General features: G+C 39.0%; 1 protein-coding gene across 7 annotated transcripts in view; it reads right to left on the bottom strand.

Annotated features, from left to right (window-relative positions):
- frmpd4 (FERM and PDZ domain containing 4) overlaps nt 1–21182 on the bottom strand; it is an 821848-nt gene that overhangs the window by 113584 nt on the left and 687082 nt on the right. For all 7 annotated transcript variants that reach the window (XM_051925673.1, XM_051925669.1, XM_051925670.1 and 4 more), the window contains one exon: nt 1777–1822. In XM_051925673.1, the coding sequence (XP_051781633.1) occupies nt 1777–1822 (46 nt within the window). The remainder of the gene's footprint in view (nt 1–1776; nt 1823–21182) is intronic.

The following is a 21182-nucleotide window of genomic DNA, read 5'->3' as shown; positions in this document are numbered from 1 at the left end:
TGCAGTCAGAGGCTTTATTCACAGTTTTTGGTAACGCTTGTACTCAATATCCCTGCCTGCAGGATGTCAGTAGCTTTCTCCCTTCTGTTAAAATTTAAGGTTTTATGGAATGCACAGAAGACTTACAAACTGTGGCCTTTGTCTTGCTGTGACTCACGCTTTGAAATAAGGACTTTCAAAGGTGACCTGATCATTGTTGCCCTGGGATTTTGTTGGATAAAAGTGTACCTAATAATCTTTCATGAGTTTGACAAGTGGCAATGCTTTGCTGCACAAGATTTATTGTTATGTCAGAGATCTAAAACCAGTTGACAACATTTTCTGAAAGTATGCAAACTATCAGGAGAGTTTTGTCATTCCAGTACATGCTGTGTTTCTTTATTCTATCAGTATATCTATACCAGGCAGACATTCATATTGAATTTTAGAATATTTAAAGTCAAATCTGACTTACTGTATATGGAATTAAATTTGAATATGCAAAGTCAAATGTGTGTGTGTATGGTGTAAATTCTGAATATATACTGTACATACTGTCAGACACATAGCTTTGGGAGTATTTTACTTTGGATAATTCAGTTAAACCAGGCTTTTTCAAGAGCCCAACATTCATTTCTCATCTTTTTTCATCTTTTTACTTTCTTGTATATGAAGTATAGGGAAAGCATTGTAATCGTCCAAAAATTTGATGTCGAGATTTTAATGAATCTTGATGTTTCAGACCTCCCTGATTTTCTTGTATACGAAGTATTGGAACAGTATTGGAATCCACCAAAAATTCCATTTTGAGATTTTGATGAATCTCGACATTTTAGACCTCCCTGAGTTCAAAAATACCATTTTCGGAATTATGTCTGTGTGTCTGTCTGTGTGTGCGTATATGTAAACACGATAACTTGAGTACACTTTCACTTAGTATCAGTTAAAAAACATAGATTTCTATCAACTTTTGGGCTATTTCCATTAACGGAAGTAGTATCCATCCATCCATCCATTTTCCAACCCGCTGAATCCGAACACAGGATCACAGGGGTCTGCTGGAGCCAATCCCAGCCAACACAGGGCACAAGGCAGGAACCAATCCTGGGCAGGGTGCCAACCCACCGCAGCAGAAGATCGTATTTTACCTTTTATTCATGCAGTAGCAGAGTCTGATTTATTCAACTTTACTTTTAAACTATCCATCCATCCATCTATTATCCAGCCCGCTATATCCTAACTACAGGGTCACGGGGCTCTGCTGGAGCCAATCCCAGCCAATACAGGGCGCAAGGCAGGAAACAAACCCCGGGCAGGGCGCAAGCCCACCGCAGACTTTTGAACTAATTGTTCAATATATTATTAATTTGATTTGATTTGCTATTGATGGTCCTTTAATGTACATAATATAAAAATATAATCATAGTCTTGGGGTTTACTCCTCAAATATCTATCCCCATATCTGAGTATACGAGAAAGTCTAGGGGAGACCACTCTGGAGTTTTAATTTCCAAATAAGGAGAGGTTCCAAGTAAAACATACTACAACACAATAATACAAAATATGATTGAATAATTCAATTAGTTTTGATTTCAAAGACGGAAAAGGCTTACTTGATAAGTCAGTATATGTAGATAGTTTTTCCTGTTCCCAGTATTATACTGCCATTGCTAGTCTATGTGCGATTTTTAAGGATTTGATAACAAACTTGAAGTACAAAAGTATAATGTTAAAACTAAACATTTCTATTTTTCTTCATAATTGCCAAGTAATAGAAGTAAGACCTACAGTACTTACAGGGTATGGCTGTACAACTGTCAACACAATAGATTCTTTGCAGCTCCTAAAAGGCAAAAAGCAAAATAAAAAGTAAGATAAATGTTTTAAAAATTCTCTTTTTAACAGGGTTACATTTCAATCAGCTCTACCATTCAATAGTTTAAAAAACAATATCAAAGAAAATTTAGATTTGATCTATTATGTTGTTTTTAAATCACAGATAATAATACATTAAATGATAAAAGTTAACATTTTTCATCTTATATCCATATCAATCAATCCACCAATGATCCCCAATATACGGCATTTGTCTTTAGAAGGTACTTCACAAGGTGTGAACAGATGCCAGGTAGAGGCAGACATGATGGACTCTTCTCAATATGTTAACACAGGAATTCAAAAGCAAAGTCAACCCCTGGAGCTGCAGCAGAAAACGCTAAGCATCTGTAGGCCTAGCGCCATGGGAGGTAGTGGGGTGATGAGTGGGATGCTCCCTGAACTGAACAGTCCTGCCTCCTCAACTCTGGACAAAAAACGTTTTGAACACTTTTGCCTACTTACCTTGCACCATAAAAATAGTTGTACTTTTTCATTGCACAAAACATGACATAGGTGGAGTGGTGGCTCTGAGGCTAGGGATCTGCACTGGCAATTGGAAGGTTGCCGGTTCGAATCCCGTAAAATGCCAAAAGGGGACTCTGCTCTGATGGGCCCTTGAGCAAGGCCCTTAACCTGCAATTGCTAAGCACCTTGAGCAGTGAGAAAATCGCTATATAAATGCAAAGAATTATTATAATCTGTTAATTCAAAAAAAAAAAAAATCACTGCAGTGTAAGAGTTCATCCATCTCATTCACACTGACTGTGTTTCTTATTATGGGAATAAATAAAAATAGCATCCTCTGCAGCTCTCAAAAAATCTTTTGTGTAATTTTTTCAGCATTTATGTATCAGTTATGAGATAAAGACCTTGGCTGATGATTTTACTTTTGTTCTGAACTTTGTAATTACAAATATTTTAAAAGCAGCAAGTTGTTACAATTAAGAAAAAAAATACTATGTATATAAGTCAAAAATTTCTTCATAATCACACAGTGGCAACCTGAATTACAATCTAAACTAATGATGAGGTCCCTAGTGATTCTCAACTTTACAATGGATGGAAGTTCATAGGTACCACTTACTAAAGATATACACATACTGTACATGTAAGTGCTGGTGTGTCGTATATGTAATTTTACAGAATGCAATAATTGTTAATAAATCAACTCTGACCCCATTTAGGGTTGGTACATGACTTTTGCTCAACTCTACTGGAATATGCTCTGGTTGACTTTGACTCCATCGATAGTATTAAGATGATCAGAAAATGGTTGGATACATTTGTAAATTAAATTTAATAAATGTTGGGTTTGTTTAGTTTACAGTCCTAAATATGTCTTATAGGGGTGTGTACATACAGTAAGTAGGCCCTGTAAGAGACTGGTATCCCATCTCTGATTCTTTCTTTCTTGGTTCCTGATGCTGCTGGGAGAGGTCCTATAATAAAATACTACTACTGTAAATTTTCATCCATCCATCCATTTCCCAACCCGCTGAATCCAAACACAGGGTCACGGGGGTCTGCTGGAGCCAATCCCAGCCAACACAGGGCACAAGGCAGGAAACAATCCTGGGCAGGGTGCCAACCCACCGCAGTACTGTAAATTTGCCACTTGTTATTTATAAACATAAGACTTTACACTTGACTATGAATTCTGAGCACTATGTACCATGTGCTTGCAGGGCCATGTTTTAATTACAATAAACTTTTCTGCCAACCAAGTTGCTGCTAGATTTTTTTGAATTTCTAGTACATAACAGTAATGAGAAGTCATGAAAAATGACACCTTTTATTCAGCAAGTTGTAATCTTTACATTCTTTATAGTTAGCCAATAAAAGGTGTTATTTTGCTTGACTTCTCATTACTGTATATCAGATATCAGTCCGGTCCATGATTGTTGTTCAGGATTCTGACTGTTACATATTCTGGTGGAAAGGCCCCGAATGCTTCGGAATCTTTTTCCCAAAGTGTAAACAGTGAGTGTGAAGGGTGTGTTGGGTCATTCACAATGCTGGTGGCTTTGTGGATGCAGTGTGTGGTGTAAATTGTCATGATGGAAGGAAGAGAGACACCGATGATCTTCTCAGCTGTCTTCACTATCTGTTGTAGGGCTTTACGATCCCTGACCGTGCAATTTCCAAACTAGACAGTGATGCAGTTGTTCAGGATGCTCTCTATGGTTCCTCTGTAGAATGTTGTTAGAATAGCTGGTGGAAGATGGGCTTTTCTCAGCCTATACAGGAAGTAGAGCCACTGCCTGGGCTTTCTTGGCTAAAGAGCTGTTATTGTAGGACCAGGTGAGGTTCTCTGCCAGGTGGACACCCAGGAATTTGGTGCTATTGACGACCTCCACAGTTGAGCCGTCAATGTTCAGTGGCAGATGGTCACTCTAAGTCTTCCTAAAAGATTGGTGGAGATAGAGAGAAGAGGACTAGGAATTGTGGTGTGTTTTGCGCTTTGGGAATGAGAAAGATGTTCCACACAGGAAAAGAATAAATAAAGGACATTTGTGTTTTATCAGTGCCTCCCATGTCTGTCTGTGTTGTGTTAAGTGATGGTATAGGGCCATCTGCTGTCACTGTCCCTAGGGGTAAATTTGGCTTTTTACAGAAGTCAGTCAGTCATTATCCAACCCGCTATATCCTAACACAGGGTCACGGGGGTCTGCTGGAGCCAGTCCCAGCCAGCACAGGGCGCAAGGCAGGAACAAATCCCAGGCAGGGCACTACCAGAACGCAGTCTAAGAATAAAGAGCCTGCTCTGCCCTTTCTTATTTAGTTCCTCTGTGTTTCATGAGCAGTACAACCTGTCTTTAATGTGGACACCCCACTTGTAGGAGTAGACCACCTCTTCATTCACTCCTTGATTAGTGACCAGACATAGAGGCTCTTTGATGCAGTGAAATTCAATAACCAGTTCCTTAGTTTTGCTGATGTTAAGATGCAGACAATTCTCTTCACACCAAGAAACAAACTTCTCCACCTGACTTCTACACTTGGTCTCATCCGTCTTATCAATACCAGTGAGTTTAGGTGGGTCTGTGAGTGTGCACAGGGGCAGACTACTTCCAGGAGGGGCTCAGGTTTTGAGCTCAATGACCCTAAACTGGACTAAACAGTTTCGTTTAATGGATGAATGGATGTTTTTCTTTAGTAGGTGTCTTGTGAAATTTGTTACAACAGGCAACATTCAGTATATGAACCTGCTTATTCTAGTTCACTGATAAATGCCCGCTCTCAATGCACCCTCTAAGTGCAATCCTATTGTAATGAAGAAGTACTTTTAACTAAAAATAACAAAAAATGGCTAGAAAAAAAGTAGATACTGGTATGAGAAAGTGAGCTAAATATAAAGCAGATGGACTTAACCACAGGGTAGTGTGGCGGCCGAACAAAGTCTGAGGAGCCTGCAGTAGGACCATTTTTAACAAATAATATTCATGCCAAAATTATGTGCCACATCATCAATATTTTAACAATTTAAAACTGCTGCTTAACATAAAGTAAAGAGATTTTTTTTTAAACTGAGACTGAAACTGAATAAATCTAATAAATTACATATTTATTCAATGAATTTAAGAATGTTACTTCACTTAGGAATAAGAAAAATCTAAGAGCAGCGTCAAACTACACGACTCTGAGTCAGAGGGCATGTCACACTTACCGTATATACTCGTGTTTAAGTTCTCCCGCGCATAAGTCGGGGCTTGATTTTACCATATAATTTACGGTATTTTATAATGTTGGTCAAGTCGAATGCGGAAAACTCACCCTATTGGTCCAAGAGATTATGATATGCTAACACCCACCTGAGAGAGTAACCACAGAGCACACTGCCTTTTTTATTTTATGTATTGTGCCTACGTGACCACACAGTAATACCCAAACCATTCTGAAGCGATGTGTGCACAGTTTTACATTTTTTGTATCTCACACCCTCATACACCTTTATCGTAAAAGCATCTCTTATCTACAATGGAGCGTTTGATCATAAGAAAATATGAAGCTGGTTTTAAATTAAACGTCATTGAAGTGGCGAAAAAAATTGGTAACCACACTGCTGCAACAAAATTCAATGCATCTGAGAAACTGGTGTGAGATTAGAGGAAGCAAGAAGATGTTAAAAAAAATAAATAATGTCATTTTTTTGAATGGTCATATAAGACGGGGTCTGATTTTATGATCGATTTTTCGGGTTTGAAGATCCGACTTATACGCAAGTATCTTGTTGCCCTGGAGATGTCAGATTACATGACTAGGAATTACAGGGGATGATGGATTACATGACTCCCTCACAACTTTTCAGCAAAAGTTTGCAAGGTTAACCCATTTTAGCAGCCAACCAATGTGCAGTATCTTTTCTTTCTCAACTCTGTGTTGGTGCATCAAAGTCGAGACAAACACACATTTGCACTGGCTCCAAAGTTGTGCAAGTTTGTATTCCTTAACTTTTCTCTGTTCTTCTTTTTGATTGGACTATGCTCTGTTTTTGAGCATTACATGCATTGTACTCCCAGCTGAGTGCTCATTGGTTTTCAACAGTCACACACAGACGAGCCTGCCCTACGACTTTTGATTTTGTCTTGGCTAGTCGCAGATTGTTATCATTGAATAGCCTGGGATATCATGACAGGTGATCACAGCATGAGCACTGGGACTATCCATGACATACTAAGATTATGTGAATGAAGGCGAAAACTGAAAAAAACTGGAAAAGTCATGTAGCATGAAGGAGGTTAAAATAAAGGGGTGGCAACATGATCCATGCATTTTTTAAAGACAATAACTACTGTACCTAACAAGTAAAATAAAGAGAGTAGTTGTTTTTAAATTTTATGATATATTAAAAAGAGGCTTCTTAACTTGACCAGTTCTTTTAATGAGGAAGATAATGGCTTTACATCTAAACCAAGGGAGCAGACTGTCTGAGGTGTAAAACCAGTCTACATGATGAGACTGAGTTAATCTCATTTCATTTGTTTCTCTCCTGTATAGTGTTTCAGTAAATTGGGATAAAAACAATTATTATATTACCTTGATAACATTAGTTTAATAACAAAATTAACACTGTAATTGAGGCATAGTACAATATCTGAGCAGCTAATGGACTCCACAGATTCATATCAGTGGTACTCTTCACTTAGAGCTCCCATATTTTGTTGTACTTGCAAGGATTTTGTTGGTGGACTCGGATTTCCTTCCTCTCGCTCAAGATATGCAGACCAACCAGCTGGTGCTTCTGAAATGCTCCACCATCAATCTGCAGCTCTGTTTTTTGTCCCCATTAGATAGATAGATAGATAGATAGATAGATAGATAGATAGATAGATAGATAGATAGATAGATAGATAGATAGATAGATAGATAGATAGATAGATAGATAGATAGATAGATAGATTCTTTATTAATCCCAAGGGGAATTCACATACTCCAGTAGCAGCATACTGATAAAGACAATATTAAATTAAAGAGTGATAACAATGCAAGTATACAGACAGACAATAACTTTGTATAATGTTAACGTTTACCCCCCCGGGTGGAACTGAAGAGTCGCATAGTGTGGGGAGGAACGATCTCCTCAGTCTGTCAGTGGAGCAGGACATTGACAGCAGTCTGTCGCTGAAGCTGCTCCTCTGTCTGGAGATGACACTGTTTAGTGGATGCAGTGGATTCTCCATAATTGATAGGAGCCTGCTGAGTGCCCGTCGCTCTGCCACAGATGTCAAACTGTCTAGCTCCATGCCTACAATAGAGCCTGCCTTCCTCACCAGTTTGTCCAGGCGTGAGGCGTCCCTCTTCTTTATGCTGCCTCCACAACACACCACCGCGTAGAAGAGGGTGCTCGCCACAACCGTCTGATAGAACATCTGCAGCATCTTATTGCTGATGTTGAAGGATGCCAGCCTTCTAAGGAAGTATAACCGGCTCTGTCCTTTCTTACACAGAGCATCAGTATTGGCAGTCCAGTCCAATTATATAAAATATATAATATATTATATTATATATTATATAAAAAATATGTAACAATATATTGTTTTCTCATTGACCTTGAGCACAATGTTCAGGTTTGGAAAATGGATGGAGACATATTGTGATGTGATCAAACAAAAATAGCATTGCAAGTCCAATTAGGATTCAGTTTTATTGATATAAGCTATGAGAAGTGTGAGAGTCATCTTCATCTCTTAGACTAGCCCATCACTATGGTGTTTTAGCCTGGTAAGTCAATGAAAATTAACTGCCAAGATGAGTTCAAAAAGCAGGCTTCTTGGTCACCATTAGTATTTACTACCGTACAATCTATGGTATATGGATAAGTTTCTTCTTTGAAACCTCCATTTGACATGGGAAAATGTTATTAAAAAAAACAACTCAAAAGCCTGCAGCTAAAATATATTTAATAAAATTGCAAATGAAGCAAAATAATCTTAGTTTTAATCACTTTTGTGCAGTAGTGCAGGAATATAATAATGTGGGCAGATTTCTAAACAGAATGTAAATAAGAAGTTGTTTATGCACCTGGAGTGTTCTCTTCACTGATTCATGAACCTTCAAATTAACTTCTGCTTATAATACGGTTAAAGGTTTTTGTCAGGCAATGCCAATGTAAAAGAATGGAATTAAGTATTACCATTGTATTCTTAATCTGATGTGACTCATTTTAATACTTTAAAGTGACTTTGCAGATTAAGTATTTTTTTAAAACTCTGTCCTAAAAATTGCAGTTTAATTTGAGTATGATTTATGGATATTATGTATGGAAGAAAAGGGTGGATTTAATAAATGGTATTGAATTGGTATTATTAGATGGTCATACAGCAGGTATGGGAACTCTTTTTTTTACATTTTAAAATTATATAATAGGTATAATAATACAACTTTTACAACTTAATAATATATACCTGTAATAATACATCCTAATATTCTTGGTTTATACTGCTTTATGGGAGTAACTTTTGAATTTACAGTAACATTTTACAGTGTATATTTCATAAACTTCACATAATAAGAGCATGAAATTTAGTTTGCCAGTGCCACATGAAGTATTGATCAATATATTTGATAGATCACACAGCAGTGATGTCAAAATAACTGCCACTGTTTCACATTGACAGCAACCATAAATCCAACCAACCCAAGTTTTTGCTGCCAGTTTTTTATTCTTACAAGGCTTACACACATTTATACAAAAAATACTGGCTGTTGACATGTCCCGCGTAGTGACATAATTGTGTTATTGTGCAAGTACTCTTTACAATATGGCTCATTTGAAGTTACGTGCATATAAGCCAGTGAAGGTCCATCTGCTCAATAATGCTTTAAATATATGGCCATAGGTGTAATGGCATTATTTCATATAGTTGGCACTATCACCACAAGTCACTCTCTTTGTTAGACAGGAACAAAAAATGAAAAATAATTGGTTTGGGCAATGGAACATTCTTTTCAATCAAGAATTTGTTCTGGATTTGGACTTCCTGGGCTCATCTTCTCTCGTTTGCTGTTTGACTCTTTCTTGCTAAACCTCTCCCTACACATCAAAACATTTTTCTTATTCCGTTGATATGAGGAATTCATGCCATGGCTCAAATGTAACTGTAATCTCTTCATACAGCATCTGTATTGTGAATCACTTCATCTTTGAGGTATAAACTAAGGTCTTGACTTCTATGCAGAAATAAAAAAATAAGGTCCTCCTAGGCAAGGAGAACTCAAACTAATATTCACACGTTTACTACAAGTGCATATCCAATGCAACTGCTTCAGATAAATTCTTTATCATGTACTTTAGGACACCAGTGGAAATGAAGAGGAAGACAATAAAGGCAAAATCCAGGGAGAAATTCAGTACACAACAGGTCACAGAAATATGCAACAATTTAAGCAGAAATATTAAAAACTTTTGAAAAGTTTTTGAATGAGTTAATCAAGGAATTTAGCTACTAGGAAACCAAACCAAATGAACTTGATGAACAAAATGGCTTCATCTTGTTCACCATATTTCTTATGTTTTTACATTCCACAGTTTTCTCTTTGATAAAGCTAATTAATAATAATGAGTTAAAATATACAGACTTAATTTGTAATACTATGTATATGGTGTCAATTGTGTGAGCATGTTATGAGCCATACAAAGATTGGTTTGAAGGAAACACCAGAGAAGAACATTTAAATGACACTGGAAACTAATCATCACTTCCTCCAAGGAATTCTGATGAAACCACATCCTGTACCCTTTCTCACGTCCGGTTCCATGAACCTACAGCTTGAAAAACAGCTTTTGAGCAACTGAAAGAGGCACACTACTGTGACCAAAGCACAGCCTCTCCAAGACAACTGTTTTCTTTTTCATTTTGCCTCAAAGACTTAAACAGGATTTGAATGTCTTGGATTCACAACGCTTCTTTCAATGTACACGTTTATGTATATGTACATGTATGAGAGGTAGTCAAAGTTCTGAACCTTCACCTACTGTAAAAGGGGTATGCTACATGGAGGCTGATATAGGCAAAATCAAGAATTATGCAGTCACTAAATGTCTTAGACTATAGAACAATATGCCTTCATTCCCAATGTGTAGTAGGACCAGTCCCTGTGACGGATGGGGAATCCACAGTAAATGACTGACCGACTGATATGCTGCATATTTTCCACAGAAAGGCACACTAAAACACACCGTCATGCACATTACTGTTTTTCTCAGCAAGGAAAATCTCAATCTCTTAATCTATGTGAATTTCCCCTTGGGATTAATAAAGTATCTATCTATCTATCTATCTATCTATCTATCTATCTATCTATCTATCTATCTATCTATCTATCTATCTATCTATCTATCTATCTATCTATCTATCTATCTATCTATCTATCTATCTATCTATCTATCTATCTATCTATCTATCTATCTATCTATCTATCTATCTATCTATCTAATTACTGCAGAAGAGGTTGAGGATATTCGCTCTCCAAGCACCATGGACCATCAGTTTTTTTCTGTATCCAATGCATCTTTAGGATTGCATGATTGTGGCTCAAGAAAATGTCTATACAAGGCAGGAAATGATCCCATGTTTGTTGTTTTTTGACTAGAAATCTTTATTCAAACACTAACCGAATGGCAGACGCATGTTGAATTAACTGCTTCCAGACAGGACTAAATGCCTTTCTTCTTTCGACAATCGGATGAATTTCACTGGAAGCAAAACACAATTTGTTTGGTTAATTTTTTTCAATGAAAACATTTTGGATGTTTACTTTGACATCCAAAGAAAAACCCAGTAGGTCATGTGGAACAACTACCATTTTGAATGTTTACATTAATGTTTTTTTCAAGACTTTGCTAACACAAAATTCATACAGTACAATATAAAACCTTAAAGGTTTGGACTTTATTTAAAATAAATAAACAACACCTACGACTTAACAATATAGACTATCAAACATATACACTGTTCTGATTAATGGACTGCAACTGGACAGGTTGGAATATCTGGTTGACTGCATAATGGGGCAGGAGTATCTGCAGTCAGCTTTGCACAAATAAAAGTGGAAATGGGGATTCTGTTTGCTAATATACGCAAAAAAAGTCATGGCTCTGTTCATATGTTGTTCCGGTTCACAGTACATGAAATTCCATGTGACAGATGCAGTGGTACACATGGGGTGATCAACCTTTCAAACAGATGGGCAACTGAACAACAGCCAGATTGGAAAGCCAGCTTTCAGTTATGTGTTCACCAGTTGTCTATGACTAGCATTATGGGTACTTAACAAGTACACAATTAAACTTGTGGCAAAACAATCATTTTCATATTGTGGAGACTCTTTTAACTCATTTCTGAAAAAAACACATATATATGACTAAATTTCCTGTTTGTAACATTATGTAATGGAGCAAACATCCGAGCCTGTTACAGAACTCTTGATTGCATTTACGCCTCCAGTCAACAACTACATAGTAGATGCCTGTCAGGGTTTATCTCAACAGGTTGATGCAGGAGGCCTGGAGAACTCTCTTGATGACTTGAGTTAACAGCTTGGGACCCCGTTATACTAGCATCAGATGTGGGAAGGCCTTGAGAAGAAATTTAAATCAGGGAGAGTGTAAGAGAACTAAACTGTGAGCTCTGACATCACACTCCTCTGTCAACAGCAATAAAAGCCTTCTGGGGTACGGAAATGTTCCTTTACTTAAGCAGGCTGGGTGCTTTTTTCCTGTACTCCACAGGCGGGCTTCAGATCTCAAAGTCGCAGCCCAGCATCCTGGAGGTGGCAGCTCACAGCAAGAACCTGTTAGAGTTATATAAAATGTTACCATGAAAGGCAAGCTTGAAATGCTTTTTAATAGGCCATGTGATAAAAAATTATGACATTGGTCTTGTTGTTGGGGAGCAGTGCCAACTCAAAAATTCAGATTAGTTTTCATGCAATGTATATAGTCTAGAGCTACATTTACAGATCTTTGATTTTATGGAGAAATGTCTATGTGAATTTAAAATGTACTGTGGAATCTAAACTTTAAATTAAATTAAACTGATGTTTACTCAATTATGTTGAGCACTTTTGCAAGTTGCTTTGGATAAAAGCTTCTGCTACAAAAATAAATGCACAATAAATGTAGAGGCAAAGACAGATTAAGACCTCCATGGACACCTAGTTGTCAAAGCTCAAAAAGCCCCCCTTACCTCATGTCACTACCCCCAACAGGCCCACATGTTATAAATATCACATATGTCAATAATAAACACAGTACAGGGATTTAAATATATAAAAATCCCAAAAGTTATATTAGGCCAACTTCATATTTCTTTTTTGTTCATTTGTATATTTCAATGAATTTATAACTAACTAATTAAAAAGTGCATCATAGCATCTGCGGAAATCTACTCTCATCTGATTGGTTAATGAATATCAATTAAACATTTCTAAAAGGCCAATGCCACTTTAATGTAAGTGATTAATATAATTAAGATGATGGCAGCTTGTATACATACAGAGGCTTTGCACTCCATGAAACAGAACTCTTTAATTTGCATTTTGGGTTTATTTACAGTGGAGTGTCACTTATGCACAGGTGAACATCAAATACAGTCATCACGAATGGATACACATTGGCTCTGTGCACAGGTGCTGTGTGTTTGACAAGCAGCACCCAGATCATAACATCCTAGCATAGCTAGTCAGACCGTCGGGGTCTCCCTGGATTACAATACCAGCTGGAAGGTGGCAGAGGCAGTGCAGAATGAGGAAGAAAATGTGTGGCAGCCAAGCCAATATAAGTGCTAGACTAGTGAGAAACCCGCTCAAATCTCCACTGCCAAGTCTCTTCATCTCCAATGCAAGGTCGCTCCTAAATAAAACAGAAAAGCTGAAACTTACCATCTCCATACAGAAAAACATACAAAACTACTGCATTATGGTCGTTATGGAGACAGGACCAGAGTCTCCAGTAAGAGCAGGTGGGGAGGACTGTGTGTATACACAAACAACAACTGCTGTACAAATGCTAAGATCATTAATATTCTCTTTGCCAAGAGAACTGTATACATACCTCGCTGTATACATGCCTCCGAAAGCTCAACACTACAATTGCCTTGGGCTTTATGCTAACTGCCATTAGCAAACAACAGAATGCCCACCCAGACCGAGTGTTTGTAATAGCAGGTGATTTTAACCAGGCAAATTTAAAGGCTATGCTCTCAAATTCTATCAACATGTCCACTGTCCCACAAGAGGAAAAAACACACTTGACCATGTGTACAGTAACCTCAAGCATAGGTTTAAAGCATTACCTCTCCAACATCTGGGCCATTCTGACCACATCTCTCGGTTTTTAGCTCCAATCCTCTTATCAACACAGTCAAACCAACAGTAAGAGACTTGTAGGTGTGGCCAGAGGAAGTTTCTGAGCAGCTCCAGGACTGCTTCGGTACTGCTGACTGGACGTATTTGAAGATGTTAATATTGATATATACACCTCTGCTGTACTGTTATATATAAAGAGCTGCATAGACAATATCACTGTAACAAAACAAATCCGTGCTTTCTCCAACAATAATCCATGGATGACAAAAGATGTACAAATCTTGTTAAAGGCTCACAATAAGGTTTCCACTCTGGTGACAAACAGCACTACAGTACTGCCAAGTCAAAGCAGAAGAGGGGTATTAGTGATGCAAAAGTAGCCTACTAGCTAAAAATTGCTAAAAAGCTAAAATTGACAATTATTTTGATAACTCAGAACCTCAGTCATGTATGGCAAGGTGTACGTCACATCACAAAAAAAAAACAACAATACCTACCTGGCTACCAGTAGCAGCAGTTCCTCACTGGCAGAGCAGCTCAATGGCTTCTTCGGATGCCATGAGGAGGAGAGACCAGAGACTGTCATGACCACCACTCCAGCTCCAGATCCCAACAGCCAGGTACTCACTATACAGTCTGCTGGTGTCATCCTCACATTCCGGAATATCAGCCCCCAGGATGGGTTCTCAGAGACTGCACTATGGAGTTAGCTGAGGTATTTACAAATATCTTTAACTAATCTCTATTACGATGCATAGTTCCTACCTGCCTGAAGACATTCACCATAGTACCAGTTCCAAAGCAGACTGCAGTAACCTGTCCCAATGATTACAGGCCAGTAGCATTAACAAAAGTAATCATGAAGTGTCTGGTCCTCAGGTACATCAAGGCTGCTCTCCCATCCACTCTTTCCCCTCACCAATACACATATAGATCCGATAGGTCAATAGACAACGCCATTTCTGCTGCCCTCCACACTGTACTGCTCCACCTGAAACAGCGAGGAACATATCCACGGTTAATGTTTGTAGATTACAGTTCTTCTTTTAATACGCTTATACCCAGCAGACTGTATTCCAAGGTGTTCGACCTAGGCCTCCTGCATATCTTCCTGTTGATACAGGACTTTTTAACTAACTGGTCACAGTTAGTCAGGATGGGCCCCCACTTTGTCACTCAGCACTGTATACATACGACTGCATACCAGCCCATAACACCAATGCCATTATTAAATTTGCAGACGATACAACAATAGTGGGGCTGATTATTGATGAAGGTGAATCTGCCTACCGGGAGGAGGTAGGTAGACTAGCGGACTGTTGCAAAGAGAGTAACTTGATACCTGACACCAAAAAAATTAAAGAAGTGATCATTGATTTCAGGAAGAAGCAGAATGGCCACTGTATATAAACAGCGACAGAGTGGAGAGAGTCTGTAGTTTCAGGTTCTTGGGTACCTACATCTCAGAAGATCTCACATGGACAATAAACACAAACTCAATGGTTCAAATACACACAAAAAGCACAACAGCAAATTTACTTCCTGTGAAATCTCAGGAGGGTTGATCTATCACAAAAGCTTCTGATGTCTTTCTATCTTTGTTCCATTGAGAGTGTCCTGACTCATGGGATACTTGTGTGGTACAGCAACAGTTCAGTAGCTGACAAAAAGGCTCTGCAGAGAATCATAAAAACAGCAGAGAAAATTACCAGCACACCTTTGCCTACCTTGGAAGATATCAACACGTCTCGATGTCTGTGGAAGACATCACAAAGGACTTGTATCACTCAGCACACAAACTGTTTGAACTTCTCCACTCAGGGAAGAGATATACTGTACGTCTATTAGAGCGCGGATCACAAGACTGATGAAAAGTTTTTATTCCAGACCAGTTGTTACACTTAATTCTGTGCTGAAATTTGAAATTTGGACAACAAATTCCCCAGGTCTGTCATATTCATTATGGAGGATTTTAACAACAGTTACATGAAAGATGATCTGCTCAGATACCACCAACTGATCAACTGCCCTACACATGAGGGCAGAACATTGAATCACTTTTACACCAACATTAAAGGGACATTTCACCATTTCTCGCGTGTATAAAGATCAACTGGAGAAAGGATTCAATAGTAACAGTCAGGCAGTGTGGAGTTCTCACAAAAACTCACAAATTACAGGCAGAAGTGGTTCCAAGCCTCTCCTCTCCCATTTTGGCTACTCAGCTAAATTCATTTTATTGCCGGTTTGTTAAAGACATGAGACCCTGTTGAACTCTGACTTTCTGCCTTCTATATCAACAGTCCCCCTTTCTACTTCTCACAATCAAGTCAGTGTCACCACCCCTCTCAATAAAGTCAGGTTCACCTACTTCAGCTTCCCTTCCTGCCAGTCATACCTCTCTGTTCCCCCGATACTTTCTGTGAGGTAAGAGGAGGTACAAAAACCTTATAGGAAACAGAATATCAAGAAAGCAGCTAGCCCTGATGGAGTCTCACATAGTACTCTTAGACATTGTGCAAATCACTTAACATATTTCTTTACTGATTTATTTTAATACTTCACTGCAGATGGGCAAAGTTCCAGATTGCTTTAAGGTAGCTATTATCATTCCAATCCACAAGAAGGATGAAATCTCTGAACTTTATGACTATAGACCAGTTGCTTTTGGTTATGAAAGTATTTGAATGTGGCATGCTTTCCTACCTAAAGTTCACCATTAACCCTCTCCATGATCCACATCCGTTTGCATATAGTGCAAATCGCTCAGTGCAGGACGTAATTAATTTATGCTTCCACTACATTCTTCACCACCTGGACTTGTCTAAAACCTATATCAGGGTCTTGTTTGTGGATTTCTGCTCAGCCTTCAACATCATTGTTCATTCAGAGTAAAGTAACCCAGTTAGGTGTACCCTATGGTGTCTACCTACTATAGGGGGCTTTTTTTAAAACATAGGACTAATTTTTACTTGGTTCAGTGTTACGTTTCACATCTATATATATAATTCACAAAGTCGCCTCCAAAGGGGGAAGACACCCATGAAAGCACGCACACCAAAACAAGACACCTTTGAAAGCATGCAGGAAGAGGCGTGGATTCACTAAGCCGCCGACAAGTAGGAAAGAGCCTCGCCCACCAACTCTATGACCATTGGATACGACGACAACTCGCAGAGCCACGCCTACTAACTGGGACGCGACGCCTTGGAAAAAACGCCGTCATTTATGTTCATCTGTTGTACGCTACACATGGACCTCTGAGCCACCTTGAGTTGGGGGCAGCAAGTATTTGATAGGCTGCAACAAAATGATGAAAGTACGGGCACATTTTTTCATACAAGCTGTGTGTGTGTGGGTGGGTGGGTGTTAGTTAATTTGTTACTCGAAGGATTTCAAGATTTAATATGCACAGGCGGTAACACTGCAAATGCAGCCCAAACGAACCAAAAATCTTCCACAGTCTCCTTACTGTAAAGCAGCAACACTACCACTGCGCTACAAGACAGAGAATGCAGTTAAAGAATGCACCAGGCTCGATTTCACTTTCACTTCTGTTTGGACAACTGTGTCGTTCAGAAAGTGTTCACCCATCAATACATAATTATGCGACATATGATACGCCGTGAGTTGGCAAGAGCCACGAGTGTTCAGCGGTGTTTCCCAAACTCGGTCCTGCTGAACCCCTGTGGCTGCAGTGTTTTGTTCCAACCAGATTCCTAATCATTAATGCCGGTGAAACTCATCTGGGATAAGTCGGTTTTTCAAACGCAGTCCTGTAGCAGATTAGCTGGATGTAATAATCCGAGATGAATGCGCACCTCCGCGCTGAGTGAAAACACAATGTATATTGCTGCAACAAAATGATGAAAGAACGGGCGCATTTTTTTCACACAAGCTGAGTGGGTGGGTGTTAGTTAGTTAATTAGTTACTCAAAGGAATTCAAGATTTAATATGCACAAGCGGTAACACTGCAAAAACAGCCCAAACCAGGAAAGACAGCTGGCAAAAAGTCACCAACAAACTAAACGCGTGTGCATTGCACTTACTGAAAGCAGCGTTACGGATTTTACAAATGTTCATTTTTTTCCCTCTGCTTAAAAAACATTGAAAAAGCGGTGTATACTACGCCTCGGGTTGGTTTGCAGCGTGTAAAACAGTTTGTCGCGGATAATTTGCTATCTACACAAAGAGGAACCAGGAAGCGAACCCACAATCTTCCACTGTCTCCTTACTGCAAACCAGCCGTACTATGTAGCTGCGAAAAAATAAAAGCAATACGAGTTTTAACAGACGTCATTGAAGTGTATCATAAGTTTCTGTAACGTTAATAAAAATGGCCAGGAAGTGTCACTACAGAGGTGAGTGTTAAATGCTTCGAAGCTTCGATACGATTTCCGACACAATTGCTTCAAACATGTTGATGTTTCGTGAGGCTTCACCCCGCCCATCACTACTCACAGGTTACTGAACGAGAAATCAGCAGACTAGCATGACGGATGGGGCGTAATGGGCGTCCTTCCCCTCTCCTCCGGATTTTTCAAATGTTAATTTTTTCCCTGTGCTTAAAAATCATTAAAAACCCAGCCTGATTATGCGGCGTATGGTACGCCGCGGGTTGGCTAGTATTTCTATATTTACTACTAAAGGCATAGCAGAGATGGCCATTAACTGAGCTGGAGCTGGTGGTGGATTTTAGGAGGCCCAGGCCTCTCATGGACCCCGTGATCATCAGAGGTGACTGTGTGCAGAGGGTGCAGACCTATAAATACCTGGGAGTGCAGCTGGATGATAAATTTGACTGGACTACCAATACTGATGCTCTGTGCAAGAGAGGACAGAGCCGACTATACTTTCTTAGAAGGCTGGCATCCTTCACCATCTGCAATAAGATGCTGCAGATGTTCTATCAGACGGTTGTGACGAGCACCCTCTTCTACATGGTGGTGTGCTGGGGAGGCAGCCAAAAGAAGAGGGAGGCCTCATGCCTGGACATACTGGTGAGGAAGGCAGGCTCTATTGTAGGCACGGAGCTGGACAGTTTGACATCTGTGGCAGAGTGACGGACGCTGAGCAGGCTCCTGTCAATTATGGAGAATCCAATGCATCCACTAAACAGTATCATCTCCAGACAGAGGAGCAGCTTCAGCGACAGACTGCTGTCACTGTCCTGCTCCACTGACAGACTGAGGAGATCATTCCTCCCCCACACTATGCGACTCTTCAATTCCACCTGGGGGGGTAAACATTAACATTATTCAAAGTTATTGTCTGTTATACCTGCATTTTTAACACTCTTTAATTTAATATTGTTATGCTGCTGCTGGAGTATGTGAATTTCCCCTTGGGGATTAATAAAGTATCTATCTATCTATCTATCTATCTATCTATCTATCTATCTATCTATCTATCTATCTATCTATCTATCTATCTATCTATCTATCTATCTATCTATCTATCTATCTATCTATCTATCTATCTAGCTGTCTTGGAGATCTGGTGTTTTTACTGGAATGGATTTCCAAATGTAGAGCTGCCGAGTTTGGAAGTGATTCCAGAATACACCTGGAAGTGACCAAAGGATGGAATTTAAACCTGCCCAGAGTAATCAGTGAGACAGAGAGGAAGGTGGATAATGGAGTCCTAGTGTGGAATAGTACTGAGGTGGATGAAGTCACATTTGAAGATTTTTCCAGTATTTTTAGTTGTAACCTTTATTTACATAATCTTAGCAAGTTGGAGGCAGTCAGCAGTGGACCCTTATGAAGCTAGCTGCATAATGTGACATGCTCTGTGACTTACTTCAACTGATCTAAGACTCTGTCTGACAAGATCAAACTGGTTTGATTTGCCTTTAGTCACAGGGCGGGACTGTGTGTATGCAGGAGAGCTGACAACCAATGAATGCTCATCTGAAGGTGCAATGCATATAATACAGTGACAAGGATTAAAGAGGCAGGTATTTTGGACCTAACAAAGACGAGAAGCTTGTCATTGTGATATCTTGCATTTTATGTACCACAACAGATTGGTGAAAAAATAATAAAAGGGGCAAAGATTGTGATTGAACTCGCCTTGCTTTTTAACACTTCATACAGCACAGGTTTTGTCAGACAGTACATTATTCCCTGTCACAAAAAGGAGCAAGCACAACTGTGCTGGAAAGTGGCCACGCAGTTGTTAAATGTGACATGTGCAGAGATTTTCATTCATGTAAATTGACACGGTTTGGCAATGAAACCAACAACTGACCAGTGACATGCGGTGAGGTTCATGGCTGGTGAGGCACTGCCTCCTTTAGAGTCAGATTTACAAATATATGAACCCAAAAGAGTAGGTTATTCACTATTCAATTGACAGCATGCACATTGACTACTGGTTATGTTTCATATCTCATCAGCATTCTTTACACACACATATAGGTAAGGCACATGTTTGGATAAGAAAGAACGTTACATTTATAGCAGAGACAGAGCAGAGAGAGCGTGTTTATTGTGATTATTTTTTAAGATATCTTTTTTATCAACCTTGTCTTTATTTGTTTTCAGGGATATGACAAGAGCAACACGTAGTGTTCACAAAGTTCATTCATTCATTATTCATTTGTACCCAGTTATTTCAGGGAGCTGGAGCCCATCTTGGCAGCTTTAGGCTCAAGTCTGGAGTCCCAGTTTAATGCAGATTACACACCCATAGTTGGACAACTTTGAACTGTCATTCATCCTAAGCTGTACATTTTTAAGATGTATGGGAAACGTCAGAATGATTGCATTTTTTTGACAAGCTTTTAAACTCTCCACAGAAAAGGACCTGGCTAAGATCTGAACCAAAGTTCTAGCACAGCTTTACAAAGTGAAACATAAAATAGAGACTGAATGACACAAACAAAAGCACAAGGATTATTTTGTAAAGAACTTTTTTTTCTGGCATGCATCCTACTAATACTGTATGTTTTACAGGTGTGCTACACTGCTTCAATATCTCTCCAGTGTGATCACAGGCAGATTGCCTGCCTCACTCAAGGTCATCTAGGGAGTCAGTGGTGCGTATTGAGCTTGTCACCTTCTGTTAGCCTCTTGGCCATAATGTCTAGAAATAGCGTACGGTTATATTGACTATATGTTATGATATCATTCTGCCAACCACAGCTAACTTTTGCACTTTCGTAAGGTGTCATTTAATGTAATATGAGCTATAAAGAAGTCACACTCCAGGCGGAAAGAATATTGAGAAAATCATTTTACTGGCCTGGCAGTTTTCCCACTGCAGAATATTTCTTGTCATAAAAGATTGGGGCTGCTCCAGCCAGGCCACAAAATAAAACAGAAGTGTTTAATAAAGCAGCGAGTTTATAGCTACAAACTCTAGTTGTTCTGTGATATTGATAACTTTTGTAGGTATTCTTGAAACAAGCTAACAAGAATTAATTTTATAGGGCACTCCTGTAAAACTATTTCATTTAAGTTACTAGTTAGGTTCTTTATAAGGCCCATTAGACTGCCTATAGAAAATAGCA

This window comes from Erpetoichthys calabaricus, chromosome 4 (genome assembly GCF_900747795.2).
Source record: "Erpetoichthys calabaricus chromosome 4, fErpCal1.3, whole genome shotgun sequence".
In the NCBI taxonomy this organism is placed as follows: domain Eukaryota; kingdom Metazoa; phylum Chordata; class Cladistia; order Polypteriformes; family Polypteridae; genus Erpetoichthys; species Erpetoichthys calabaricus.
Note: the sequence above shows the minus strand (reverse complement) of the source record. Positions and strands in the feature narration are given on the sequence as shown.